Source organism: Heterocephalus glaber, unplaced genomic scaffold (genome assembly GCF_053883595.1).
Source record: "Heterocephalus glaber isolate CG9 unplaced genomic scaffold, H.glaber_assembly_v1.0 deba00001569, whole genome shotgun sequence".
Lineage (NCBI taxonomy): Eukaryota > Metazoa > Chordata > Mammalia > Rodentia > Bathyergidae > Heterocephalus > Heterocephalus glaber.
This window is the reverse complement of record NW_028258354.1, coordinates 3,445,418-3,468,989: the sequence shown is the minus strand read 5'-3', so window position 1 is coordinate 3,468,989 and position 23,572 is coordinate 3,445,418. Positions and strand designations below refer to the sequence as shown.

Sequence of the window (23,572 nt, the reverse complement as noted above, 5' to 3'; positions counted from 1 at the left end):
CCCTTTGGCCCCCTTCATCCTTTTGACCTCCAAGGCTAGCACAGCATCAGAGACTTGAAGACCTGTTCCATCAGATGTACACCAGGAGTCTCCACCTTTTAGGAAGGCTTCTGACAGATCTCTCTCCAAGCCCAGCTGGCTCAGCCCTCTCGTAGCCTTCTCCAGAGAGTCTTTCCCGAGAGTCCCACAGTCTGGGTTCTTTGTTCTTCTTTAACCCACTCCAAGCCTCCTTGTCCTTTCCTAGTCCATTTGTGCAGGAAAGGTTCCAGCATCATGCTATGGTTTTCCATTATGTGTGCCAACTGACACTAATGAGGGCAGAAGATCAGGGTCCCAAAGATGACCAACCTGTTCAGCCTGCAGGAAGCACTGGATAGAGACTGAACTTCAAACTCCAGGGCTAATTTCCATAGCGACACCCCCAGGGATTGTTGCCACAGTAATACTGGAAAGATATTGGCCACAGTGAACATTATCTCCCCTCTTCATTTTCCTTTATGAAACCCCCAAAGGTATGGGGAGCCCTGCTATTCACTAAGATATCAAAGGAATCCAAGAACACCCCAAACCATACTTTGATCTAATAACTTTAGAGGTCCCAATCTAGCTTATCCAAACCAGGTACTTGATGGTCTTGTTTCTTGCCCCTTTAATAAAGGACCCACTTAACTTTTAGGAAATGTGGAGGAGAAAGCTTGTGGACATTTGAATGAAGAAGAGGGAGAGGGAGTGTGAGTTTGAGTGTGTGTGTGTATCCTCACTGTCATTCCTCCCACACCTGGCACAGATATAGCAGCACAGACAGCAAGCAATAGGCCACTGCTAAGAAAGACCAAGGTAGAGGAAGACAGACTTATAAACGGGTTCACACTGGAAAAAGTCACACTAGATTCTATCTGTACAAAGAGCAAAACAAGACGTATATCACACACAGTAGGCAGAGACATCCTTCTATGACTCAGGCCTTAACTTTGGCCACCAGCCCCCCTCTCCAATTGTGGGAGAAGTCAGTGGGTTATCTCTCCCTTTACTCTCCTACACTGCAAGCAGCCCAAACATAAGGGCCTCTGAAGCCCAGAGCTAGCTGCAGTGCTGGAGAGGTGAGGGGTAAGCTGTCACAGGAGGAAGCAGGAGCTGGCTTTTGAGAGATTATCCTCTCCCTCCTTCTCCTTTCCTCTTCCCAGACATCCTGAAGCAGCTTCCTCCACTCAGACAATTCCCCACCTACTGGCACCCAACAAGAGCAATAGGAAAAAAGAGGAAAAGGAATAGGAGATGTCCCTCCCTTGCCAGGACTGGTTTTTTTTTGGGGGGGGGATTGAACTGGGGTCCTTGTGCTTGCGAAGCAGGCGGCGACACCACTGAACTAAATCTAAATCCCCAGCCCTGCTGGGACTCTTGAAGATCTCAGAATCATGTCCCTTATATCCCTCATTCCACTGAAGAAGAATGAATAGTAAATCAATTGGAAAAGGTAAGCTTTAAGACAAAATGGCCCCCTGCAAGCATTTACCTTGAGTGAGAGATTGACAGGACTAGGGCTTGGAAAGATAGGAGTGAGACAAAGATATAGCCCTATGAACAATCAGGCAGAACAGGTAAGGAAATACCTGCTGTAACCCACCTCACCACATGGCTTTGCTGTATAAAACATCTTTGAAAAGTGGGGTGGGCGGGCAACCCACTTTCTGATCCCCCTTCTGTCTCTCTTAGGCAGAAGCTTTCTCGAAATAAATTTTTCCTACTCTTAAAAAAAAAAAAAAAAAAACGGAAATACCTGCTCTAGAGAGCTCAAGTAGAATCCGAACTAGTAGGGGGTCCTAGGCTTCTCTTCCTTCCCAACTTCCCCTGTCTCTCCTGTTTTACTGAGCTAACTGGATAGATCAAAAACCCTTCCTCTGGACATTGGGCCCCCCATTCATCCTACACACCAGGTTGGCCCTGAGAGACAAAAGGAATGGAACAAGGAAGTCAGACTTAAAAGCCTTTTGTGAATTTGCTCCCCAGGACCACCCCCCTCCCATTTCTCAGCTTTTGTCTCAAGGGGACCTAAACTCTAACTCCCATACTTAAAATCTGCTGTCCAAGCTACACAGGGATCTTTCAGGGTTGGTCTGTTCTTTCTTTCAGCCTGGCCAGGCCACCTTTCAAGGACTGAGGTCCCTGAAGCAAAAGAAACAAGGATCCTCTTCTTGTGGCAAACACACGTAACACTTGTGCATGGCAAAAGTACCCATTTGGGTTCACAGTGTGGGTGAGGGTGGTGAGGGCTGGGGGAGGAGCTGAGGTGCTCCCTCTGGTATGTTTATGAACGACCCATTCTTACTGACTCAGAAGACCTAGGCTTCCTCCCTTCTTTCCTTCATTCCTTTAACAAGCATGGTTCCAGCTGTACAGTGGATCAAACACATGTAAAGAAGTCCCTGACTTTGAGGACTGCTCTCAGATATGTACCTCCCTTCTCTATCCCTGGCCCAATACCCCTGGAGCCCTAAAAGATTCAACCCTAGGTCCTTTCACTCCAAACACAATCTAGAGAAGGTGGAGTGGGCAAGGCCTAGAACTTCCCTTTGGACCATCACAAATAATGGTCCAGAACAAAAATCTGAGTAGGCAATGTGATATAAAGGAAAAGATGTGCTGGGTGTGGTGGCACACTCCTGTGATCCCAGTACTCAGGAGGCTGAGGCAGAAGGATTGCTGTGAGTTTGAGGACAGCCTGGACTACATAGAAAGCTCAAGGACAGCCTGAACTACACAGCAAGACCCTGTATCAAAAAAAAAAAAAAAAAGAAAAAGAAAAAAGAAAGAAAGAAAGAAAAGAAAAGATGTGAGCTCCGGAGATAGAGAGTTGGGTTCAGATCTATGGACTGAACAGATCTATGGATCCTCACCATGACCTTGGGAAAGTCATTCAACTTCTTTGGGCCTCAATCTCTTCATCTGTAAAATGGAACTATTAATACTAATTCAGAGTATTGTTTTGAGGCGTAAACACTACTAAGAAGTACACAATAAATATTATTTTTCTTGTATAGTAAGATCTCCTACATGGGTAAGGCTGTCATAATGAGGTAGAGTCCATTGCTACTTTTTATTGGCTCACCAAGAGTAAGGATGAATAAGCAAGTACATTTTAGGACCTCGGGGTTTGGGCATTTTTACTTGGGGGGGGGGGCTCAGTTGGGAGATCTGAAATCTTGGTCTTTCTATTCCTGAGATGGAAAGGCAGACAAGTTCTTAGGATTCCATAGGCTCCCCCCATAACTGGGTGTGGCACTAATGTATATCTTTCTCAGAAATCCCTTCCTTCATAAGATCTGTGGTACTCCCGCTCCCATCCACACACACAGTTCAGGCTGTAAGCACTTCTAGGGATGATGGAGAACCTGGTCCTAGGCCCCACTCCCATTAGATCTTCACCGGACCTGGGACAGCTCAACTTCAATCTAGCCCATCCACCATATTCTTCCTCCCTTCCTGGGAGTTGGGTGGGGGTTGGATCTGAGCCAATAACAAAGGGAAGATGCCCTTTATCTAGGGAAGAGAGAAAACATCAGAAAAAAAAGGGACTGGCTCTAAGGGGTGGGGACGCTGCAGAAAGTAGCAAAGGGGATTTGAGTCTCCAGAAGGTAGGGAAGGAGCCCCCTCCCACTCTGCAGAGACTTGGCCGCAGGCCTGGTAAAGCCACACCCAGCCATCCAGATGCAGCGGAGAGGAGGGACTGCGGCGAAGAGGTTGGAAAATGGGGACTCAAAGTGACAGGCGTAGATTGAGCCTCTGCGGTCCAGAAGATTCCGCCTCCCTCCCCTTCCTCAAATTCCCTCCCGGAGCGGCACTCACCCCAATAACGACGCTGTCATCTCCTTGGAAAATGGGGATGAACTTGTCCCCCCGCAGGATCTCGGCCTGGTTCAGAGGCCGAAATCGGCAGAGCACCTTGATGCTGCATTCGTTGTTGGTCTCCGCCATGGTGGTCGCCGACGTAGGGCTGGGGCACTTATCAGGCTGCAAGGGTGGTGTGCTCCGGAGGAGGGGGCGCTCGGCTAAGGCTGGGGCGGAAGACAGGTGCTCGGTCTCTGGGGCCGAAAGCAGCCGGGAGGCCCACACGAAGGCAGGGGGAGCAAGGCCGGGGCGCGCTTTCAGCCTGCTGCGGCACAGAGATGCGGTCGACCTGGGCGTCTGGTCCTCGCTCGGCGCTCTGCCTCTCCGCCCTCGCGCTGCAGCCGCTCTGCGGGCCTGGGCGGGGCGGTGGGGCGGGGCGGTGGGGCGGGGGCGGGGCTTGCCTCGCAGGGTGCGACGGGCGAGACGACCACCAACACAGGGTGAAGACTGCCCTCTCTCCGCGCTTCCTGCCCGGGCTTCTAACGCTCGGAGGTACCCTCGCCCTGGAGTCTTCTCCACCCGACTCACTCACCGCATCCTACCCCACAGCCACGACCTGTTTGCCCCTCCCTCAACTCCACCTCCTGGAAGGGGTGAGGGACTGAGGGAGTCCTGAACTTGAATCACCAAGAGGTGCCTGCTAAGGAAAGAGGGTCAATAGGGGTTCCGTTCCCTTTATTCCAGAGCATTCCTACCCCATCACAATCCATTCTCCGATTTGGGAGCTCATTCTCCCTCCTACAGCCCACCCCACTTGCCCACAGAAGCCAGACTCCCCAACTCTCATCCTTCAAGGGCAGTTGCTGGAACTCTGACAGAGGGGAGCGGCCAGGTCCCATGGTCAGGGAGGAGTCTAGATCCAAAAGTGCACTCTACTCGCTTCCCAACATACACATCAGGACCCTCGTTGGAGGGAAGACAAACTCCCATTCTGGACTATCAGAATTTAAAAACAGAACAAAATTTTTTTTCCTCTTAGGTAGGAACTAGGGTGAAGGTGAGCAGGAGGGATGATGGGGGCGGGTACAGCCAGTGGGGCTCTAAGAGAACCTCACACGGATTTGGCTTTAGGCAAGCTTAGGCACCCCTGTGTATTTCCCAGTTACTGTTAGACAGGGTCCCAACACAACAACCAGCCTGTTTTTTACTGCTTCTCCCCTTCCCTGGGTGAGGGTGGGGGCAAAGCCCAGAGAGTCTGTCCTTTCTGCACTTAGGTCAGAATCCTGCTGCAGCCCCTAGGCAGAATCATCCAGAAGCTGGCCAAATTGATTTTTCTCCACATCACAGTCTTCTGCTGGCCAGCAGAGGGTTGGACTAGGCCAAGGGGAAGGGCACCGTGATAGAAGAAGGGAGGAGGGAATGGAGGTTCTGCTCAGAAATTGGTCAGTGTCTAAAGTATGGGACAAGGGTGAGAGGCTGATGGCCTGGCCAGACAAGACCTAACCAAACAGAACTCAGCTGAGGGCGTTTTCCAAGATGGGCCTACACCTCTAACTCACCTTGAATCTTAAGGGAACTGAAGGAAAGGGGTCCAGTAAAAGGAATTGGATGGCAGTAAGACTGTGGAGGCAGTAAGACTGTGGAGAAAGAGGTAGAGGCTTGGGGAGGAGGCAGGAGAGAAAATGACAATGAGTTCCAAACTCAGGAACTCTCTAGTCACTTGGTTTGGCACTATTTCTAAGGGTTGCAGCATCCTGCAAGCTCGGGAAACATCCCAACCTTGGGCCCCAGGGGCTCCAAGGTGGAACCCTTAGTTACAAAGTTGTAAAATGCTAGTCCACAGAGGGTCACTAGTCAGAGACGAGTTAAGTGGGTATGCACCCACTCTCAAGGGAACATGGTGAGTTTTTCATAAGGACACCACCCCCCACAGACCCCCATATTGGAGATTGAATCCAGGTCTCCACATTGAGCTACATTCCCAGCCCTTTTTAAAAATTTATTTTCATTTCCATACAGAATCTCACTCAGTTGCCCAGGCTGAGCTTGAACTTGGTATCCTCTTACCTCAGTTTCCCAGAGTGCTGAGAATACAGGTGTGCACCACAACACCAGCTTCTTAATTTGTTAAGTTTCAAAGAACTGTCATTTATTATCATTATTATTATTTGGTACCAGGGCTCAAACTCAGGACCTTGCACTTGCAAGGCAGGCGTGGTGCTACTGAGCTAAATCCCTGGCCTTATTTATTCTTGAATGTATCCTTTTAGTTTTGTACTGAGTAATAATGTCAATAGTATCCAGTAGGCATTCTATTGGTAATGTACTTACAAAATAAAAAGGTAACTATACTATGTCTATCCTTTTTAAAAGTTTTTGTTAGGGCCAGGGATTTAGCTCAGTGGTTCCGGCGCCTGCCTCCCAAGTGCAAGGTCCTAAGTTCAATCTCCGATACCAAAAAAAAAAGTTTTTGTTTTTTGTGAAAGGGTCTTGCTATGTAGTCTAGGCTGGCCTTGAACTCACTACAATAGCCCATGCTGCCCTTAAACTCTGGATCATCCTGCCTCAGCATGCTGAGTGCCAGGATTAAGGCATGCACAACCACACCCAGCCTAGATTTGTTGTTTTAATTTTATTGACCTATGAAATTCAAAAGTCTATTAGTGAATTAATTCAGAACACAGAGAGTTTTCAGATTTGGAGTCACCATTTACCCATTTATGAACTGAAGACAGGATTGCTAGATTTGAGAAGCAAAAACCAGGATACTCAGTGAAATTTTAATTTCAGATAAACAATACTTTTATGTGTATGTCCCAAATATGGTATGAGGCATACTAAAAACAAAAATAGGAATCAATGCTCTATTCATTAACTGAAATTCAGATATAACAAAGTATTTCGTATTTTATCTGACAGCCTAACTTGAGAAAACCGTTTAACTTTTCCATCGCTAACCTACACTGTTTACTAAATGTTACTGTTCCCCCCCCCCCGCCGTGTGTGTGTGTGTGTGTGTGTGTGTGTGTGTGTGTGTGTGTGTGTGTGTGTGTTTTGAGACAGTGTCTCACTCTGTAATTCAGGCTGGCCTTGAACTCATTATGTAGGCCAGGCTGGCTCGAACTCATGGCAATCTTCCTTCCCCTGGGATTATAGGCGTGCACCACAGCACCCCGCGTAAATGTTATAGTTTTTGAAACCCTGACTATATCACAACACGACTAGCTGAGTGATTTCTAGTCGTTTAATTTTGAGAGTCTAGAAAAAGAAAGCATAAAAGTTCTTTCAGAGACTTGATGTAAAAGTGAAAGAAAGTTGTATGAAATAGCTCTCCAAAGTGCGTTATTGTTGGTCCTGGACCATGACTACACATCCCAGAATCCTAGGCGGCGTCCCCTCGCCATTACCTCACTCTCAGGCCTCCCTCTCGCCAATCCCAGCCTCTCTAGGGGTGTGGTAGCTGCTGTTCTCGCGACTTATGCTTTACCCTTCCGCTGAGTTACTGCTATCGCGAGATTTCCTGCTCTGCCGCTCCCTTTGCCGCCGCCTTAGCCAGGGACCCGGACCCGGCCTCTCCCTTACTCGCTCACCGGCCCCAGTTCCACCGAGGGCTGGTCCCTCAGCCCTGCCTCGCCGCCGCCATGGCGGACCCTAAATACGCCGATCTTCCCGGCATTGTGAGTACAAGGCCAGTCCGGCTCCTCAAGACCGCGCCCCCGACCTCCCGAAGACCCCCTAACAGATACCAGCCCACGACCCTTCCCGCCTGCAGCCCTTCCTCCGCCCCACGGGCTCGCGCCGCTCGCTTTCAGACCGGCCACAACACCTTCCGGACTCCTCTGACCCAATTGGGCCGGGCCATCGGGCGGAGCTCCAGGCCCCCTTTCCGGTTGTCGCCGGTTCCTGGCCCAGAAATCTTCGGATGCTTACACTTGTGCCCGAGATTCTCTGCCATCCTGTCAACACTGCTCGTGCCGCCCCAAATCTCCCCATAAGGCCGGGAATCTCTGTCCCAGACATACTCGCCAGGCCACTTAGTGATGGCCTTCATACTGCCAAGGGAGATTACTGTGGCAGAACCTTCTTGTGCCCCGTAAGGAATTCTGTGCTTTGGGGAACCTGTGTCCGACCCTTCTCCCCAAATGCACAAGCTGTCATGTACCCTTTTGTGCTGCCTGGCCTGCATTCTGGGGTTGGGGGCTGGGGGTTGGGGCACAGGACTTTGGGAGATAAGGTCCTGAGTCACTTTCGACCCTTGTGCCAGGGGAGTGGTATACAGGACCTAATTTGAGGATAGCCTTCACCTACTTTGGACCAAATGATTACCAAGGACCTGGCCTCCTCCATGTTGAGGGTAACATCTTTGTTATCGTACTGTTTACCATCTGGTCCCAGTTGTGCCTGCTGACATCTCTACCCCCACTGAGACATGGAAACTAGTATGCTGTTCCTAGGGCAGGTGGAGAAGACAGGACAGAATTCCGGCATGGCCTCCCTTCTCCATTAGCCTGTTCAAATGGAGGGGTAAGGGGTGTCGGTGGATGGTAGGTAGTAAGTTTGGGTGGTCACTGCTTCTGCCTGCAGGCAAGAAACGAGCCAGATGTTTATGAAACCAGCGACCTGCCTGAGGATGATCAAGCGGAGTTTGATGCGGTAAGACTGCTTCCTTAGGATTCCTCTGGGCTCTGACCTCTCTCCCCCAGATAGGTCCTTTCTCTTCTCCAGGGAGCCACAGTAGTAAGCGGGTATGCCAACCCCAGCCAGGGTGGTATGTAGGTTGCAGGGCTTTAGGCCTTCCTGGGCTTGCAGCCACCCATGAGCAATACCAAGAAGTGTCAAGTCAGTGGAATTACAGCTAACAAGATGTGTTTGTAAAGCCCTGACTCTTGGGCCTTTTATTTTTAAATTTTTTTCTGGTATTGAGGATTGAAACCAGGGTTTTTTTGCATCCTAGGAAACCATGCCACCTAGCTCTACCACCCAACTATATATCTCAGCCCTTTTATTTTTTCATTTTAAGACAGGGCCTCACTAAGTTGCCGAAGCTAACCTTAAACTTGTTATCCTTCTGCCTCAACTTTCCAAATAGCTGGGAATGTGCCACCATGCCCAGCTATGGCCTCTTAAAGACTATTGAAATACTGGGCCAGGGATTTAGCTCAGTGGTTCCACTGCCTGCCTCAAAAACACAAGGTCCAGAGTTCAATCCCTAGTACCAAAAAAAAAAAAAGAATATTGAAATATCTCAAAACAATTACATTTGGGACTAGTGACTTAGGCTACTGGTTCCGATCTATAGCAATGAATCACTCCAGCACTTGAAAGTCTGAGGCAGGAGGATCATCGTGAGTTCAAGGCCAGCCTGAACTACATAGTGAGACCCTGTCCCACAAAAAAAAAGAAAACAGTAAATCATTTATAATCTGCTTGGGGTTAGGAAGTAGGCCTTTTATTTTTTATTTTTGTTTTTTTTTTGGTACCAGCCCTCAAACTCAGGACCTTGTGCTTGTGAGGCAGGCCCAGCCCCACTGAGCTAAATCCCTGGCCATGCCTTTTATTTTATAAACTGTTTCACTCAGTACGAGTTTATTAGTATCTTACCAAGAACTAGACTTTGAAGTGTACAGAAATACTCCTTTACATGAATATCCAGTGTCTGTAAGGTAAGCAGTTAGAAAATGATGCTGGGTGTGGTGGTGCACGCCTGTAATCCCAGCACTTGGGAGTCTGAGGCAGGAGGACTGCAGCAAGTTTGAGGCTACGTAGTGAGTTCAAGGCCAGCCTGAACTATATAGCAAGACCCTGTCTCAAAAAACAAAGGAGTTAGAAAATAATTTGGAGATTTTAGAAAGATAAGGGTTCTGGTCAGAGCAAAATTTTAAAATCTTTCATATCATCAGAGGAGAGGTCACGGCAAAACTTTCAAGAACTCAAGAGGAAAGAATTAGCCGTGGACACATTTTAACCATAATGGAATCACTTAGCATTATTGATTGAATGTGTTCATTCTGTGTTGACTTTTGTGCAACCCAGAGGAAGAAAAGTCCCTGCCCTCAAGGAGTCCCAGACTAATGAGGGGTTAGGATACAAATAGGAAACATTGGGGAATGCTAAGATGGGTATATGTACAGGAAACATAAGGATGAAAAAAAACAAAATTGAATGGAAATTACCATAGTGAAAACTGTGTATAAGTGCTCTGAGGATAAAGATCTATCAGCATGTCTCATAGGTTGTGTTTTAGGTTCTGTTATTTGCATAGAGAGCTGGGCTGGGGTCACATTGATTCTGTGAGATCTCACTGAAGGTGTGACCCAGAGTCACAGGAACAACCCCAGTATGTGTGTCTGTAAGTCCTGTGGCCGTGTCTGTGGGCTGGTTAGTTTTGGGGAATGCTGGTTGCTGGCTTATAATGTATGGCTTGGCGTACTCACTTATTCTTTATTTTATTCCCCTATGTGGAAGTGCTTCCTACCTTGTGGGAAACACCTTCCCTGTACCTCTTCTCAGTGATGTGTTCCTTGTGGCTTCTGTACTTGCTGGCATGTCAGTCTGTCTCCTAGGCTTGAGTATCTGGAGATAATGCAAATGATGTCATTGCCCAAGTATCTGAGTGTACACCTGTCACTCCAAGAGGTATCTTGGGAGAAAGTTGCCTCTGTCCTGACAGGGTAGGAGTGAATATGCTGAGGAGTTCCCTGTACTACTACAGTTCAGAGACATCTCATCTCTGGCCTAGGCCTCTGTTTATAAAATATCAAGCCTTTATGGTGAAATAATGAATAGAACTCTGTCCCTTTGTCCCTGGCTGTAATTTGAATGGATAGTATCACAGCAATTTCGTTTCCAAACAACGATAAAAGTTGTAATTTTTCTGTTGAAAGTACTGGGATAGCTCTTAATAAAAAGATGGTGCCCATTCTAAAAATGGAAGACCTGAATGTGTATTTCTGTTTGGCTGTTTTCTCCCCACTGAACCTGAACAGCCAATTTTAGAAGCAGCTGGGTAGAGACTGATGGGGAGAGGACACCGTGAGAGTTCACTTCCTGAGGCATGTTACCAGGGATGCTGGTCAAGGAATTAAATTGCCTCCATCAGCTAGGCTCAGGTAAATGACTTCATCATTAGGGAGGAGAGGGTAGGATAGAGAGACCTTCAGCTGCTTTAGGAGCCCTGAGGGCTGAAGTGTTTCTTGATATCAGCTGATGTCTCTGGCCCCCTACATGTCCTTATGGGCCTTAGGCAGCTTTCGGGAAATCAGCTGAGTAATGATTCTGCTGTTGTTCTTTTTATTTATTTATTTTTTTGGTACCAGGTATCGAACTTGGGTCCTTGTGTTTTCGAGGCAGGCGTCAGACCACTGAGCTAAATTCCTGGCCCTGCTGCTACTCTTAATACTGATGTAAACATGCAGCTTGAGGAGCAATGAGCCGTATGCTTAGCTAATCCAGAAACATTGTGTCCATGAGGTCTGGATTCTCACTAGCAGCCTGTCCGCTTCTCACCTACCTGCCCAAGACCTAGCACAGGTGACAGTGCACATCACCACTCTTGTGGATGAACCATGAGATTTTCAGTCACCTTCTTAGCGCCTGACAACCACATTCTGTGCCTTAGTCTCCAAATTATTTTCAACTTTAATTTTATTAGTTTTAAAAATAAGTAATATATGCACAGAGAACCAAAATTTAAGACTGTGTAGTGAAGTCTCCCACCCCTGCTTAACACCACTCAGGTCCCCTTTGCTGAAGGTAATCAGTGTGACCAACTTCTCTCTCTCTCTCTCTTTTTTTGTTTTGTTTTGTTTTTTGAGACATGGTCACACTATGCAGTTCAGGCTAGCCTTGAACTCACATCAGTCCTCCTGCCTCAGCCTCCCTAGTGTTAGGATTCCAGGCATGTACCACCATGCCTGGCTCTCTCTGTCTTTTTTAAAATGGTTTTATGGATTGAACCTATGCCTCATACATGCTAGGCATGCACTGTACCACTGACTTTTAAATTTTCTATTTATTTATTTATTTATTTGAAAGAGTCTCACTGTGTAGCCCAGGCAGGCCTTGAACTCATAATCAATCCCCCTGTTTCAGCCTTCAGAGTATGAGGATTATAAATGTGCACCACCATGCCTAGCCCTTGTTAAATTTGGAGACAGAGTCTCATTAAGTTGCCTAGGCTGGCCTCAAACTTGCAGTCCACCTGCCTTAGCCTCCTGAGTACCTGAGAATATGGCATGTGCCAACTTGGCCACCTTGGCCAACTTTTTGTGTAACTTTTTCTAAAAAATTTTTTAATTTAAAAATTTTTGTTAGTACATATTTGCAGTACATAATGTTTACATTCATTGTGGGGAATTGGTACATGTACATAACACATTTGTGGAACCTTCTCAAAGGTCTCCATATTTTTCTTAAAGGGATATTAAGTAGTGTTGGCCCTCACTGTCCTTTAACTTCCTCTGGTTTCTCCACTGTGGAAGAAATTGGACTACTGAAGGAAATAGTGTCCTCTATTGTCCCTTAAAGATCTTAATTGGTAGTTTAACTTAAACAGAAATCTTATGAATCCCATTGTGAGGAGGATGGGACAAGAAAGTAGTGGAAGATTTCAGTTTTGCTATAGATAATCCTGATTTTTTTTTCCCTAAAATCCCATTAAAACAAGTTCAGTAAGAAGATCCGCTGCCTGCCTCCCAAGCGCAAAGACCCGAGTTCGATCACTGGTACCATAAAAAAAAAAAAGAAGTAAAATTGTCTAAGATAAAACTGAACAGTTGGCCCTTTCCTCCTCAATCTAAATAGATCTCTGTGCATTTTAGATACTCATGGATTGATTAGGGCTTATTTGGAGACTTCTTTTTTGATACCGGGGATCGAACTCAGGACCCTTGTGCTTGTGAGGCGGGTGGTGGGACCACTGAGCTAAATCCCTGGCCCTCTTCTTTTTTCTTTTTTAAAAAAATTTTTGCACATTGTTGGGGATTAAATCCAGGGTCTTCACACTGAACTACATCCCAAACCCTTTTTTGTTTTTTGTCTTTTACTCTGAGACAGTCTTGCTAAGTTGCCCAGACTGGGTTCAACCTGGCTATCCTCCTGCCTCAGACTCCTAGAGTGCTGGGATTAAAGACATGCATCACCGCACCCCACTTCCAGCCCTCCTTCCCCCTTTTTTTTGATACCGGGGATCGAACTCAGGACCTTATACTTGCGAGGCAGGTGGCAGTGCCACTGAGCTAAATCCTTGGCTCCCCTCCCCTTTTTTGAGAAAAGGTCTTATGCAGTTCTGCTTGGCCTTGAACTCACTGTGTAGCCCAGGCTGGCCTCATGAACTCATGGCGATCCTCCTGCCTCAGCCTCCCAAGTGCTGGGATTACAGGCATGTGCCACCATGCCTGGCTTCTCCCAGCCCTTTTTAAAAGTTTTATTTTGGACATAGTTTTGCTCAGTTTCCCAAGCTGGCCTTGAACTTGCAGTTTCCTGGCTTCATGGGCAAGCACTACTTTGTCTGGATTGAAACTTTTCTTAAAATATTTTGTTAGGGAAGCTAGTTCCCAAATGGAATACCCTTTTTCAGACTCACAGCCTCCCTTGGGTCAGTGAGGAATTCTGCTTATGGTTTTTGAATTGCTGGAGCAAGGGTTATAAATTCAGAAAGCCTCCCTAGAAACTAGAAACTAGAAGTTTTTCCCTCTATGACACCACTACTCCCAGTAACATGTAAAAGGGAGAAAAATTACTTGGCCTTAGTCTTGTGGAGCTCCAGCTTAGTCTGAGCTTAGAATATCAGAATGTGCTTGATTGTGTTTGTTGACTTTTGGCGCACTTGAACTTACCTGAGTTTTTCCTAATGCTTCCCCCATCCTCCCTCCTCACCACCCTGCCTGGACACTAGTTTGCACAAGTAAGACCATTCAATGCTTCTTTTCTGCATGTTTTTTTTTTTTTTCTACCTGCCATCTCGCATGCAATGCTCTGCCACTGTGCAATTGTTGTAGCTAATCATTTAAATTACAGTGCATCCCTAGCTGGGTCACTGAGGGGCCTGCTGGCCTTATGTTTAAAGCTCATTAATTAAGGTTTTAAAAAACTATGATCCGCAAATTGTTGTCTCTTCCCCTTGTGAGGGCTATAGAATAAAACTGTCCCGTGGAGGATCGGATAAAAACATGGAGGTTGTGAATGCTTTTAAACATGAGAGGTATTTAAGGCCTAGAGTTGGAAGGGAGTTTCTTTTTTCCTTTTGACACTAAATGGGATTAACAGATTTTTATGGAATGACTTTGAGCCATTCTAGACAAGGTGGAAAACAAGGAAGATGGCAGCTATATGTGGATTATCCCTAGGGGAACACCCCTCATTTTAATATTCTATGCTAAGCCTTTAGAGAAAAGTAAATGGGATGGGAAGGAGGGTTTATATGCAATTTTAGGATAATAATTTGGGTTATTTGTGCTTTTGTGAGCCTTTCTGTTTCTGTACCCCTCCTTTAGAAATGGATGGATGGTTAGCATTACGTTGGTCCATCGTGGACAGTTTTATTCTGTAGCTCTCTCCATCTTTCTTGTCATCATGGTTCTGAAACCCTCCTGGCTGCAATGTTGGCTGAGAGCCTGAACAGGCTCAAGAGAGCAGCAATGGCCACCTCCTTTGTCTGATTTAGAACCGCAGTTCTTGCCCCTTAGGCACAGCCACTTAGCCAAACAGTCCTAACAGTCTATTAGTGAAAGGGACTGGGAATCTTATACCAAGTAAACTGATATCCTGGGTCAGGGCACTTGGAATTTTCTAGTCAAGGTGGCTATGTTTTACTAGATTTACTAGTAATGGTAATGGGATTATTCCCCCAACACTCACCATTCCTCAACCTATCCATAAGACAGACCTGGAGGTGGTATATACTATTTGAAACTAATATACGACTTTTCTTTGACTGTACTGTCCCCCCCCATTCTGCCCATCTTAAGTTTATGGCCTGTCATCCCCTCTCCCTCTCCTTGAGTCTCTCCCGTGTTGGTTTTAGTAAGTTTGGGTTTTTCCCTCATAGGTTTGCTTGTGTGCACCTGTGAGTGTTTATGCCCACTCTGTGCAGAGACACTCAGCCCGGACCATAGGACCTGGAGCTGCCTCTATCCTGTAATAAAACAGGAGTCTTGGCTCCACTGGACCCTGGCACTGGTCAGGGAATGGAGAGTTGAGGGTCAGGTGTATCTTACTGATATCTGGGGATAGGAATCACTTGTCTTTCTCCCACTACAGGTTTTCATATGTACATAACCATCCTTAGTCCCCCACATTTTCATCTGCCCCTCACCAGAGCCCCTGGAAGCCAGGGCATACTGCTAGATTTCCCCTTCTAGCAGTTCTAAGCCAGTCTTGTCTAGAAGTTAGACCTTATCTATATGGCTTGTACTAAAATAAGGGCTTCTTAAAATGTTCTCACTCTTCCCCCTTGTCCATGCTGTAGCTTGTGTAAAACTTGGGGACAGGGTTTGAGAAATATGTTCTATACATAGGCTGGTATCTGTGATTCTTGGTGCCCACTGGGCTCTTTTTGCTAATAAATCATAGTGGAATTGTTATGCACCACTCAGCTGCAGAACAAGTTACCCACCACTCATAATAGATGCAAACATACCAGATAGGATTTGTGAGGGACAGGATTTGCCTTGCCTCTCCTCTGGCAACAGAAAATAAGAATGGGACTGTAATTAGGTACTTCCTATTCCTTTAAACTCTCTCTGGGTAGCTGACATATTTTTGTTCTGCCTAAAGTCTTGTCAGACAACCAAGAGGACCCACCCTCATTATCACTTTATTCTGATGTCTAAGTGTACAGTTTTTCACTAGAGGAGCCAGGAAACAGGAAGACTTGGACCATGAACTAGTGAGGGAAACCCCCCTTGAGAATTATGAGCCCTCCGTCAGCTACATGTCCCCAGAATCTCCATATCCTTGGCTTCATATTCTGCCATTTCTACAGCTCCCCACCACCACCTTCTCTTCCTGCACTTTCCTATTTCATGCTACCAGCTTGTAACATCTAACTCCTCATTCTCAGATGATTCTAAATTGATGCTGTTAATGGCAAAGCTTCATGACATCTTCACCACCAGAGAGGAAAGGGTCTCATGGTCTTCTTTCTCTTAGGGTATATGAAGACCCCTAGCTAATTTTTGGCACCCTAATTTTGCTAGGCGCCCCTGGGGCCCTGTGGTACAGTGTGTTTGAAGACTGTCATGTAGTGCATGTGATAATTTGCTAATAACAATTTTGTCTTTTTTTTTCCCCCTCCCTCATTCCCATTCCCCCACTCCCTTTCCTTTTAACTCTTTTGATTTTCTCACCTCTGGGGAAACCACAAGGAGCTGGTAAGAAGCCTGACCTTTCATCTGCTTTGTAATGGGGTGTGCTGTGATGGGCAGTTGTTTCTCTGTCCTCTTGTCTCCACTAAGTCTTTCCTCCCTCCAGTCAGTCCAATACCCACTGGATATCCTTTTCCTATCTCACAAGTCACTACAGTGACACTGTCCTATCCCGTGCTCCAGATCTTTGACACCTTGGCAGAATAGGTGCTGCTGGAGGACTAGCGTGTGCTGCCCACCTGAGTCCCCCTGGGCTGCAGAGGGATCCCAGAGAGATCTGAGAATGCCAGCGTCGGGCAGCCTTCCTGGCCAGGTCATGCTCGTACAGCAGGGAACAGTGGGATTAAAGTGCTGTCTCTTCCTGTGACTGTCTAGAACTCTGAGCCTCACCTTCTCTGTGTTGTCCCCTTTCCACTGCCCATTTCCCTGCTTCCCTTCCCTATTATTTAGGAGCATAAATAAAAAGTAGGTTCTTATCTGCATATCATTCACCGATAATAAGGGCTTAACAAATGGTGGCTATGATAGTTTCTTTGGTCTTCAGATTATGCCTCCCATTGTATTTGTGTGTGTGTGGTGCTGGGGATTGAACCCAGGGCCTTGAGCATCCCAGGCATGTCCTCTGCCACTAAGCTATAGGCCCATTCTGCATTCTTCCTTTTTATTTTTTCAGACAGGGACTCATTAAATTACTCAGACTGGGCTCAAACCTGCCATTCTCCTGCCTCAGCCTCCCAGAGTGCTGGAATTACAGGTGTACACCACCACGCCCAGCCATCTTCTTTTTAAAAAATTATCTTTTTAAGAGGACTTTTTGTTTAAAAAAAAATTTTTTTTTTTTTGAGAAAGGGACTCACTATATAGTTCAGGCTGGCCTTGAACTCACTGTCTAACCTAGGCTGGCCTCAAACTCGAAATGATCATCTTGCCTCAGCCTTCCAAGTCCTGGTATTATAGGCAAATGCCAATATGCCCAGCCATCTTAAAAAACTTTTTTAAAGGATTTCTGCATTATTGGCCTTTGCCTGGGGCTTTCACAAGGAGAAATGGCATATATTCTTAAGTGTAAACTTCAGAGAAAGTTATTGCTCCTGAGCCTGCATCCTTCTCAGACAAACTGTTTCTCGAGACCAGAGACCACACAGCAATTTGGCAAGTGGGTGCTCTGGCTATACCATTTCAGTGAAGGTTAAAAAGAGACTCATTTGGGACTCAGATGTCTCTTACCCCTGGCACTTGTGAGTGGGACATTGGGCCCTTCTTTTTCCCCTTGCTCTATGGCTTCTGCCCTCTGTCTAGCAATTCCCTAAAGAAGAGGCAAGACCAAAATTGATAAGTCTTTTCTCCCCCCTTATCTTTAAAGCTGCCACCCACACGATTCTCTAATAGAGCAGAGAGGTGAGGGACAGAGCCTGCCTCTGTCTGCTGCTCGCCGTTCCACTTCCCCAGCCCACTTCCCATGTACCCACACACAGGTAGAAGTTCCTGGCTGCAGATAAGAATGGCTTGGGTGTCTGGCCTTACCCTGAAACAATTAAAATCAGCATCTAAGAAGTGGTCCCAGGCCATTTAAAAAAAAATTTTTTTTTCTGACTAATTCTAAAATATAGCCAGTATTGAGAACTGATTTTCTAAGTGAAGGAAAGAAGATTCATTTTGCCTTCCTCCTATGGAAGGTGGACATGTTACCCCAACAATAAAGAACTCCTGAGTTCTCCCTCCCCCTGCCTTCATTACTCTAGCGGGAGGCTGTTGGGCTTCTGATATGGAGGAGAGATGTGAGTCAGGAGTGCCCACTCTTGGTGTAGTTACTGGAATCTGAACAACTTGATGCTTAGTAAGGAGAGAACCTCTGCTGTGTCCCCTGCTTATGGTACAGCTTCAGCCCTTGGGACAGTGCGGAGGTGTGAGGGAAAAAGAGTAGGTTCCATGGCTTCTCTGTAAAGAGGTGCTGCACTATCTCCATTTCAGGGCTTACATCTGACCCTTGCCCAAGGTGTTCTGGCAAGCAGCTTTTGTTTATGATTGTTTCCTCTAAGAGGTTCCTTTAAACGTAAGCCAATAAGCTCCTGCCTCTTCTTCCTATCCTCTGAATTGTCTGACCTCACACAGCAGCCGAGAAACTAGACTTCTAATCAGGCCCTCTGCCAATCTTCCTTTTGTGTCTAAGTGCTGGTATCTTACCTTCAGCAGATTTAATATTCATACTCAGAGATATTGGCCTGTCTGCCTTCCTTCCTCTTTCCTCCAGCACAAGGATGGGAGGTCGGCTTTAAAATGGACTTGCTCATTTGGCAAGATTTACTTTCGGGAGGGGGAGGTTAAAGAGGTCAGGTTGATTTTTTGCCTTGAGTGCATGTTGTGTGCCAGATAACTGGGAAGGGTGTTTAGGGGGGTGGTATGTACAGAGTGGGTGGGGAGCTTTGCTGCCTCTGTTCCCAGCTGAATCAGAGTGTTAATATTTATACAACTGAGGCTCCAAATTTACCAGGAAGCTTCTGTTTCCTAGACTGAGCCTGGGTCGACAGCTTGTAATGAAGCCACCCTCCTTTCCCCTTGGAAAAGTCAGGCTCAGTCTCTCAGTGGTTTGTGATTTTGTGGGCTATGTGAAGTTCTAGGGTGGGAATGAGTCTCCTTTTCTGTCTGAACCACCTATTCCTGCAGGAGGAGCTGACGAGCACAAGTGTGGAGCACATCATTGTCAATCCCAATGCTGCCTATGACAAGTTCAAGGACAAGAGAGTGGGGACAAAGGGACTTGGTGAGCCTGACCTGAAGTTGGGTAGGGGGAGCCTGGAGGACAAGCATGAGGAGTGGTTTCCTGTCCTCAGATTTCAATGACTTTTGTTCTGGGGAAAGGGTCGCTCATGGAAATCTCTGGTGAAGCCCTCATAGTCACCTGAGAATATGACGACCCTAGTCCTAGATCAAGCCCCCTCAGTTCCATCTTCTTTTCTTGGCAGATTTCTCAGATCGCATTGGAAAAACCAAGAGGACAGGATACGAATCTGGAGAATATGAGATGGTTTGTTTTGTGTGTGTTGATGGGAATGGTGTGATGATCCTGTCTAGCAGACATTTAGCAGGGAAATCAAGGGAGTAATGTCAGGTTCTGAGTTTCTCTAGTCAGGTTCCTGAGGAAGCCAGCAGGATGCATTTGGTGATGTTTGCCCACCACTGCCACCCCCAATTGTTCTGGGAAGTCTCCAGGCCTCTAGCTAACTCCATTTCTTTTGTAACAGGGTGTTAAGGATTTAGGTGTTGAATATGATACCTTATGACTTAGGCCCAGGGTTTGGACAAATTCTCGGGGCTCTCTGTAATGGGAGGTGTAACATCATCCTCTGTGCTTGCTCTCTAGCTTGGAGAGGGCCTGGGAGTGAAGGAGACACCTCAGCAAAAGTACCAGCGACTACTGCATGAGGTCCAAGAGCTGACAACTGAAGTCGAGAAAATCAAGGTAACTATACATTCCTTCTCCCTACCTCTGCTGTGTGGCTTACATAGCAGAGCAGGACCTCCCAGCAGGAAGGGAGATTCCCTAAACTCCTTAGATAAGGAGACTGAAGTTTCCAGGGTTTGGAGATATACATCCATCTACATTCGGAGTTATTAAGTAGGCGGTCTACTGTGCTAACAACTGACTTCCAGCCACAGCTATCCTTACAGCTATTGATCTTTTTGGTTGTCTTGATTCATTCCTACCACCCCAAATGGTCTGCCTCTTTTTCATACCAGACAGCAGTGAAGGAGTCAGCCATTGAGGAGAAGCTAACCCCTGTGGTGCTGGCTAAGCAGCTGGCAGCCCTGAAACAGCAGCTGGTTGCTTCCCACCTGGAGAAGCTCCTAGGTCCGGGTGCCGCGATCAACCTCACTGACCCTGACGGAGCTCTGGCTAAGTGGGTGTCCTACTTTGTTGGAAAATCATTGCTGATTGGGGTTCTGGAAGAACTCAGTCAGCTACTGATAGGGAATATTAAGGGGAAAAATGGCCTAGCTATTCTTTAATGTTGACTGTGAGGCAAGAGTAAGTGACTGGCCCTCATCCTTCATCCTTGGTTTCCTGACCAGGCGCCTACTGCTGCAGCTGGAAACAACAAAGAACAGCAAGGGGAGTTCAGGGGGAAAGACCACCAGTGGAAACCCCCCAGATAGCAACCTTGTCACTTATGAACTACATTCTCGGCCTGAACAGGACAAATTCTCTCAAGCTGCCAAAGTATGTTTGTAATATATATGGTTGAAGAGCCAGAGGAGATGTGGCCCTAGCGTTTTTCTGCCTCTGAAGGATCAGACCTGGGGAGAGGGTGCTAGGAAAGCTTTCTCTTGATGTCTCATTCTCCTTGTTTCCCTTATCTGTGTACTTTCAGGAGTTGAAGATTTGGGCTAGGGATGTGTTAGGGAAAGGAGTCCCTTAGGGAAGGGGTGGGAGTGACAAGCAGACAAAGCATGATCTTATTTTTCCTACTGTAGCAAGAACAGCATGACAGCAAATCTTACTTCCTTTCTGCCCCTAGGTTGCAGAACTTGAGAAGCGGCTAACACAGCTGGAGGCAACTGTCCGCTGTGATCAGGATGCTCAGGTCAGGTGCTCTCTTTTACTTAGTCTGAGCCTCAAATCTGGCACCTTGAGCCCTAAGGTCCACGGCATTCCAGATAAGCCTGGGAGAAGTCAGCAGAGGGCTTTGGTGACCAGGATCTGCCAGCTAGAAGGATGAAGGGTGGGGAAAGGTGGTAATAAGATGGCTGTGGGGTTCACTGGTTTCTTTCTTCCCTGCCTTTTCCTCCAGAATCCCCTTTCTGCAGGTCTGCAGGGAGCCTGTCTGATGGTGAGTGTGGAAGGAGTGTTAGGGTACAGAGGGGAGACTGGGATGGGACTTGCTCCAAGACTCACTTCTGAGTCTGTAGCTACATATGAACTAACTCTCATGGAATATGGAAGGCCTGTTCTTAGTCTGATTGATTTCCCTTTGATCCCCCCTCCCTCCAGGAGACTGTAGAGCTGCTACAGGCAAAGGTGAGCACCCTGGACCTTGCAGTTTTGGACCAAGTGGAGGCTCGGCTACAGGTATTTAGAGGGGTGCAAATGCATTCTGGGTAGCTTGAGATACCCTGGGTTCCCTCACTGTCAGCTTTAAAATCTGTGCTTTCAGAGTGTCCTGGGAAAGGTGAATGAGATTGCCAAGCATAAAGCCTCTGTGGAGGATGCAGATACACAGAGCAAGGTCAGGAACATACCTTCCCCATTTTCATACCCCTTTTGCTGCCTCGGGTTCTCCAAGTGGGAACACACTGGATCTTCAGGTCCTGTCTCTAGAAGCTCCTATCATCTGAGAAAGTCAGGACAGTGTTTCCCTCTCCCCTTGATCCTCTCTCCAGCCTAGTGAAATGGTGGTTAGTGAGTTCTTCACAGCCACCTCAGCCATCTGCTCTGGGCCCTGTCATGTCCTTCTAGGTGCACCAACTATATGAAACCATACAGCGCTGGAGCCCCATAGCCTCCACCCTTCCTGAGCTGGTGCAGAGACTTGTTACCATCAAGCAGCTGCATGAGCAAGGTGGGAGGACAGCTGCCAGGCATGCCAAGAATTGAAAAGGCCACTTTAGTCCTCTCCTTCTTGTCTTGGATTCTAGTTTCAACCATACCTTTCTTTCTTCTTTTGTAGCCATGCAGTTTGGCCAGCTGTTGACACACTTAGATACCACCCAGCAGATGATTGCCAGTTCCCTCAAGGACAATGCCATCCTTTTGACCCAGGTGTGTACTCCTGTTTTGATCTGCTCTCACTTTTTGCCAACACATACGGACTAATTTCTCCAGCTTTATCACTTAGGGTTTTACCTTAGTCCATTTTGTGGCCCAGTGTTGTGGCAGGGGCTTGGTTTAAATGTCCATACTGTTTTTCAACTGTGTGGGACCTTTGACAACTTATGGATCCATCTTTCCAACTGGTAAATTGCACTTCCCTCAGTTATGTGGGTTAAATGCACTAATACAGGTGAATCATTAGGTGTTAGTGTATGTTTATTTTAATATCCACTCTTTTTCTGTATAGTCCCAACTCTGGCTTTAGGGTCCTGGCCAGGGTCCTACCACTTCCTCTGACCCTAGACCATGACCCTCACCTTCTTCATTCATACCTTTAGTAATGCCTGGCATTACTCAATTTTCCTTGGAGGCACTATACACAGTGCTAGAGTACTAAAGTGAGGAGATCACAGGACCACAGGAATAAAGGAAAACAAAGTACTTGTTACAGCTGGGCACAGTGACACACACTTGTACTCTGAGCTACGCAGGCTTATTTGGTTCTCATTACATATAACAGACTTTTTTTTTTTTTAAGTAGTAGTGGGAATTGAACCCATGGCCTTAAAACTGAGCTATATCTCCAGCCCTTTTGTTGAGACAGGGTTTGTTTAAATGGTGAGTGCTGGGCTAGAACTTGGTATCTTACCTCAGCTCCTGAAGTACTGGGATTACAGGTGTGCACCACCACACCTGGCTAAGATGGGAATTTTTTTTTCCACTACCAGGGATCGAACTCAGGAGCTTGCACTTGCCAGGCAGGCACTGTGCTGCTAAGCTACATCCTCACCCCTAGAATGGGAATTTTTAGGAGTCCTGCAAACACCAAGATAGGCTCATGGTACTCCAATGGTAGTTTGAAAAAATGCTGCTATAAACACCCCTTCCCCTGGCCCATATTGTGTTTCCATTTATTTTTTTCTCTTCTATCTTCTGGATGTTTTTCATGCAGGTAAGCACGTCAGCCTGACATTACACCTCTCTACCCTCTTTGTAGGTACAGACAACCATGCGTGAAAACCTGGCTGCGGTTGAGGGGAACTTCGCCAGCATTGATGAGCGGATGAAGAAGCTGGGAAAGTGAGCACCTTTAGGAGGTGGAGAACAGGGATAACCCCTGCCTCTCCGAACTCTCTTAACAGCTTATACAGGGTTTCCCCTTCATTGTAACTTTCCCAGCTCCATCCTATTTGACACTGGGGGCAAGGGTTCGTCTTGCATGTGGGGTTTACACCCCTCCCCTAATGAACAGAGTGGTAGTTGGGGCATATTAGATGTGGTCTCCCCTCAGGCCGTGGGGATAAGGACATGGACTTAGTCATATGCCAGTTCATGTCCAATACTGCTTTGCCTGGTATAGGGGAGGATTGGGTCCTTGTCCTCCAACACAGCTTCTGTGGCTGACTATAATACTGTACAACTGTTTCTGACCATTAAATGCTGTTGTACTCTGTGTGGCCTCTGCTGTGTTTCCTGGGAAAAAGCAGTACTAAGACAGACAAACATTCAGAACATAATAGGCAGTCTAAGCCACTCCACTACAAGAAATGGATTTCAGTTGTAACCTGTTCTT

At 46.8% G+C, this 23,572-nt stretch overlaps 2 protein-coding genes across 3 annotated transcripts in view; one reads left to right on the top strand and one right to left on the bottom strand.

Annotated features, from left to right (window-relative positions):
• Kif5a (kinesin family member 5A) overlaps nt 1-4,443 on the bottom strand; it is a 35,105-nt gene extending 30,662 nt beyond the window's left edge. The window contains exon 1 of the mRNA XM_004861208.4: nt 3,844-4,443. Coding sequence (XP_004861265.1) covers nt 3,844-3,972 — 129 coding nt within the window. The 5' untranslated portion in view covers nt 3,973-4,443. The remainder of the gene's footprint in view (nt 1-3,843) is intronic.
• Nucleotides 4,444-7,294: 2,851 nt separating this feature from the next.
• Dctn2 (dynactin subunit 2) lies at nt 7,295-23,452 on the top strand. Of its 2 annotated transcripts, XM_087192192.1 has the most exons (15): nt 7,327-7,502; nt 8,410-8,478; nt 16,374-16,503; nt 18,855-18,951; nt 19,154-19,215; nt 19,552-19,650; nt 19,929-20,089; nt 20,262-20,409; nt 20,708-20,773; nt 20,981-21,019; nt 21,181-21,258; nt 21,344-21,415; nt 21,646-21,748; nt 21,857-21,948; nt 22,997-23,452. In XM_087192192.1, exons 2-15 carry the CDS (start codon nt 8,426-8,428, stop codon nt 23,081-23,083), a joined length of 1,287 nt encoding a protein of 428 aa, XP_087048318.1. In that variant the 5' UTR covers nt 7,327-7,502; nt 8,410-8,425; the 3' UTR covers nt 23,084-23,452. The 2 variants fall into 2 exon arrangements, with proteins under 2 accessions (XP_004861276.1, XP_087048318.1); XM_004861219.4 differs by lacking the exon at nt 16,374-16,503 and having other exon boundaries at nt 7,295-7,502.
• Nucleotides 23,453-23,572: the final 120 nt, after the last annotated feature.

Excerpts from the sequence above, each read along its gene's own strand:
- Dctn2 (XM_087192192.1), top strand. The coding sequence starts at position 8,426 with ATGTTTATGAAACCAGCGACCTGCCTGAGGATGATCAAGCGGAGTTTG. Across the intron at positions 21,259-21,343 it reads AAGTGGAGGCTCGGCTACAG|AGTGTCCTGGGAAAGGTGAA; the intron begins GTATTTAGAGGG and ends CTGTGCTTTCAG. Across the intron at positions 21,949-22,996 it reads ATGCCATCCTTTTGACCCAG|GTACAGACAACCATGCGTGA; the intron begins GTGTGTACTCCT and ends CCCTCTTTGTAG.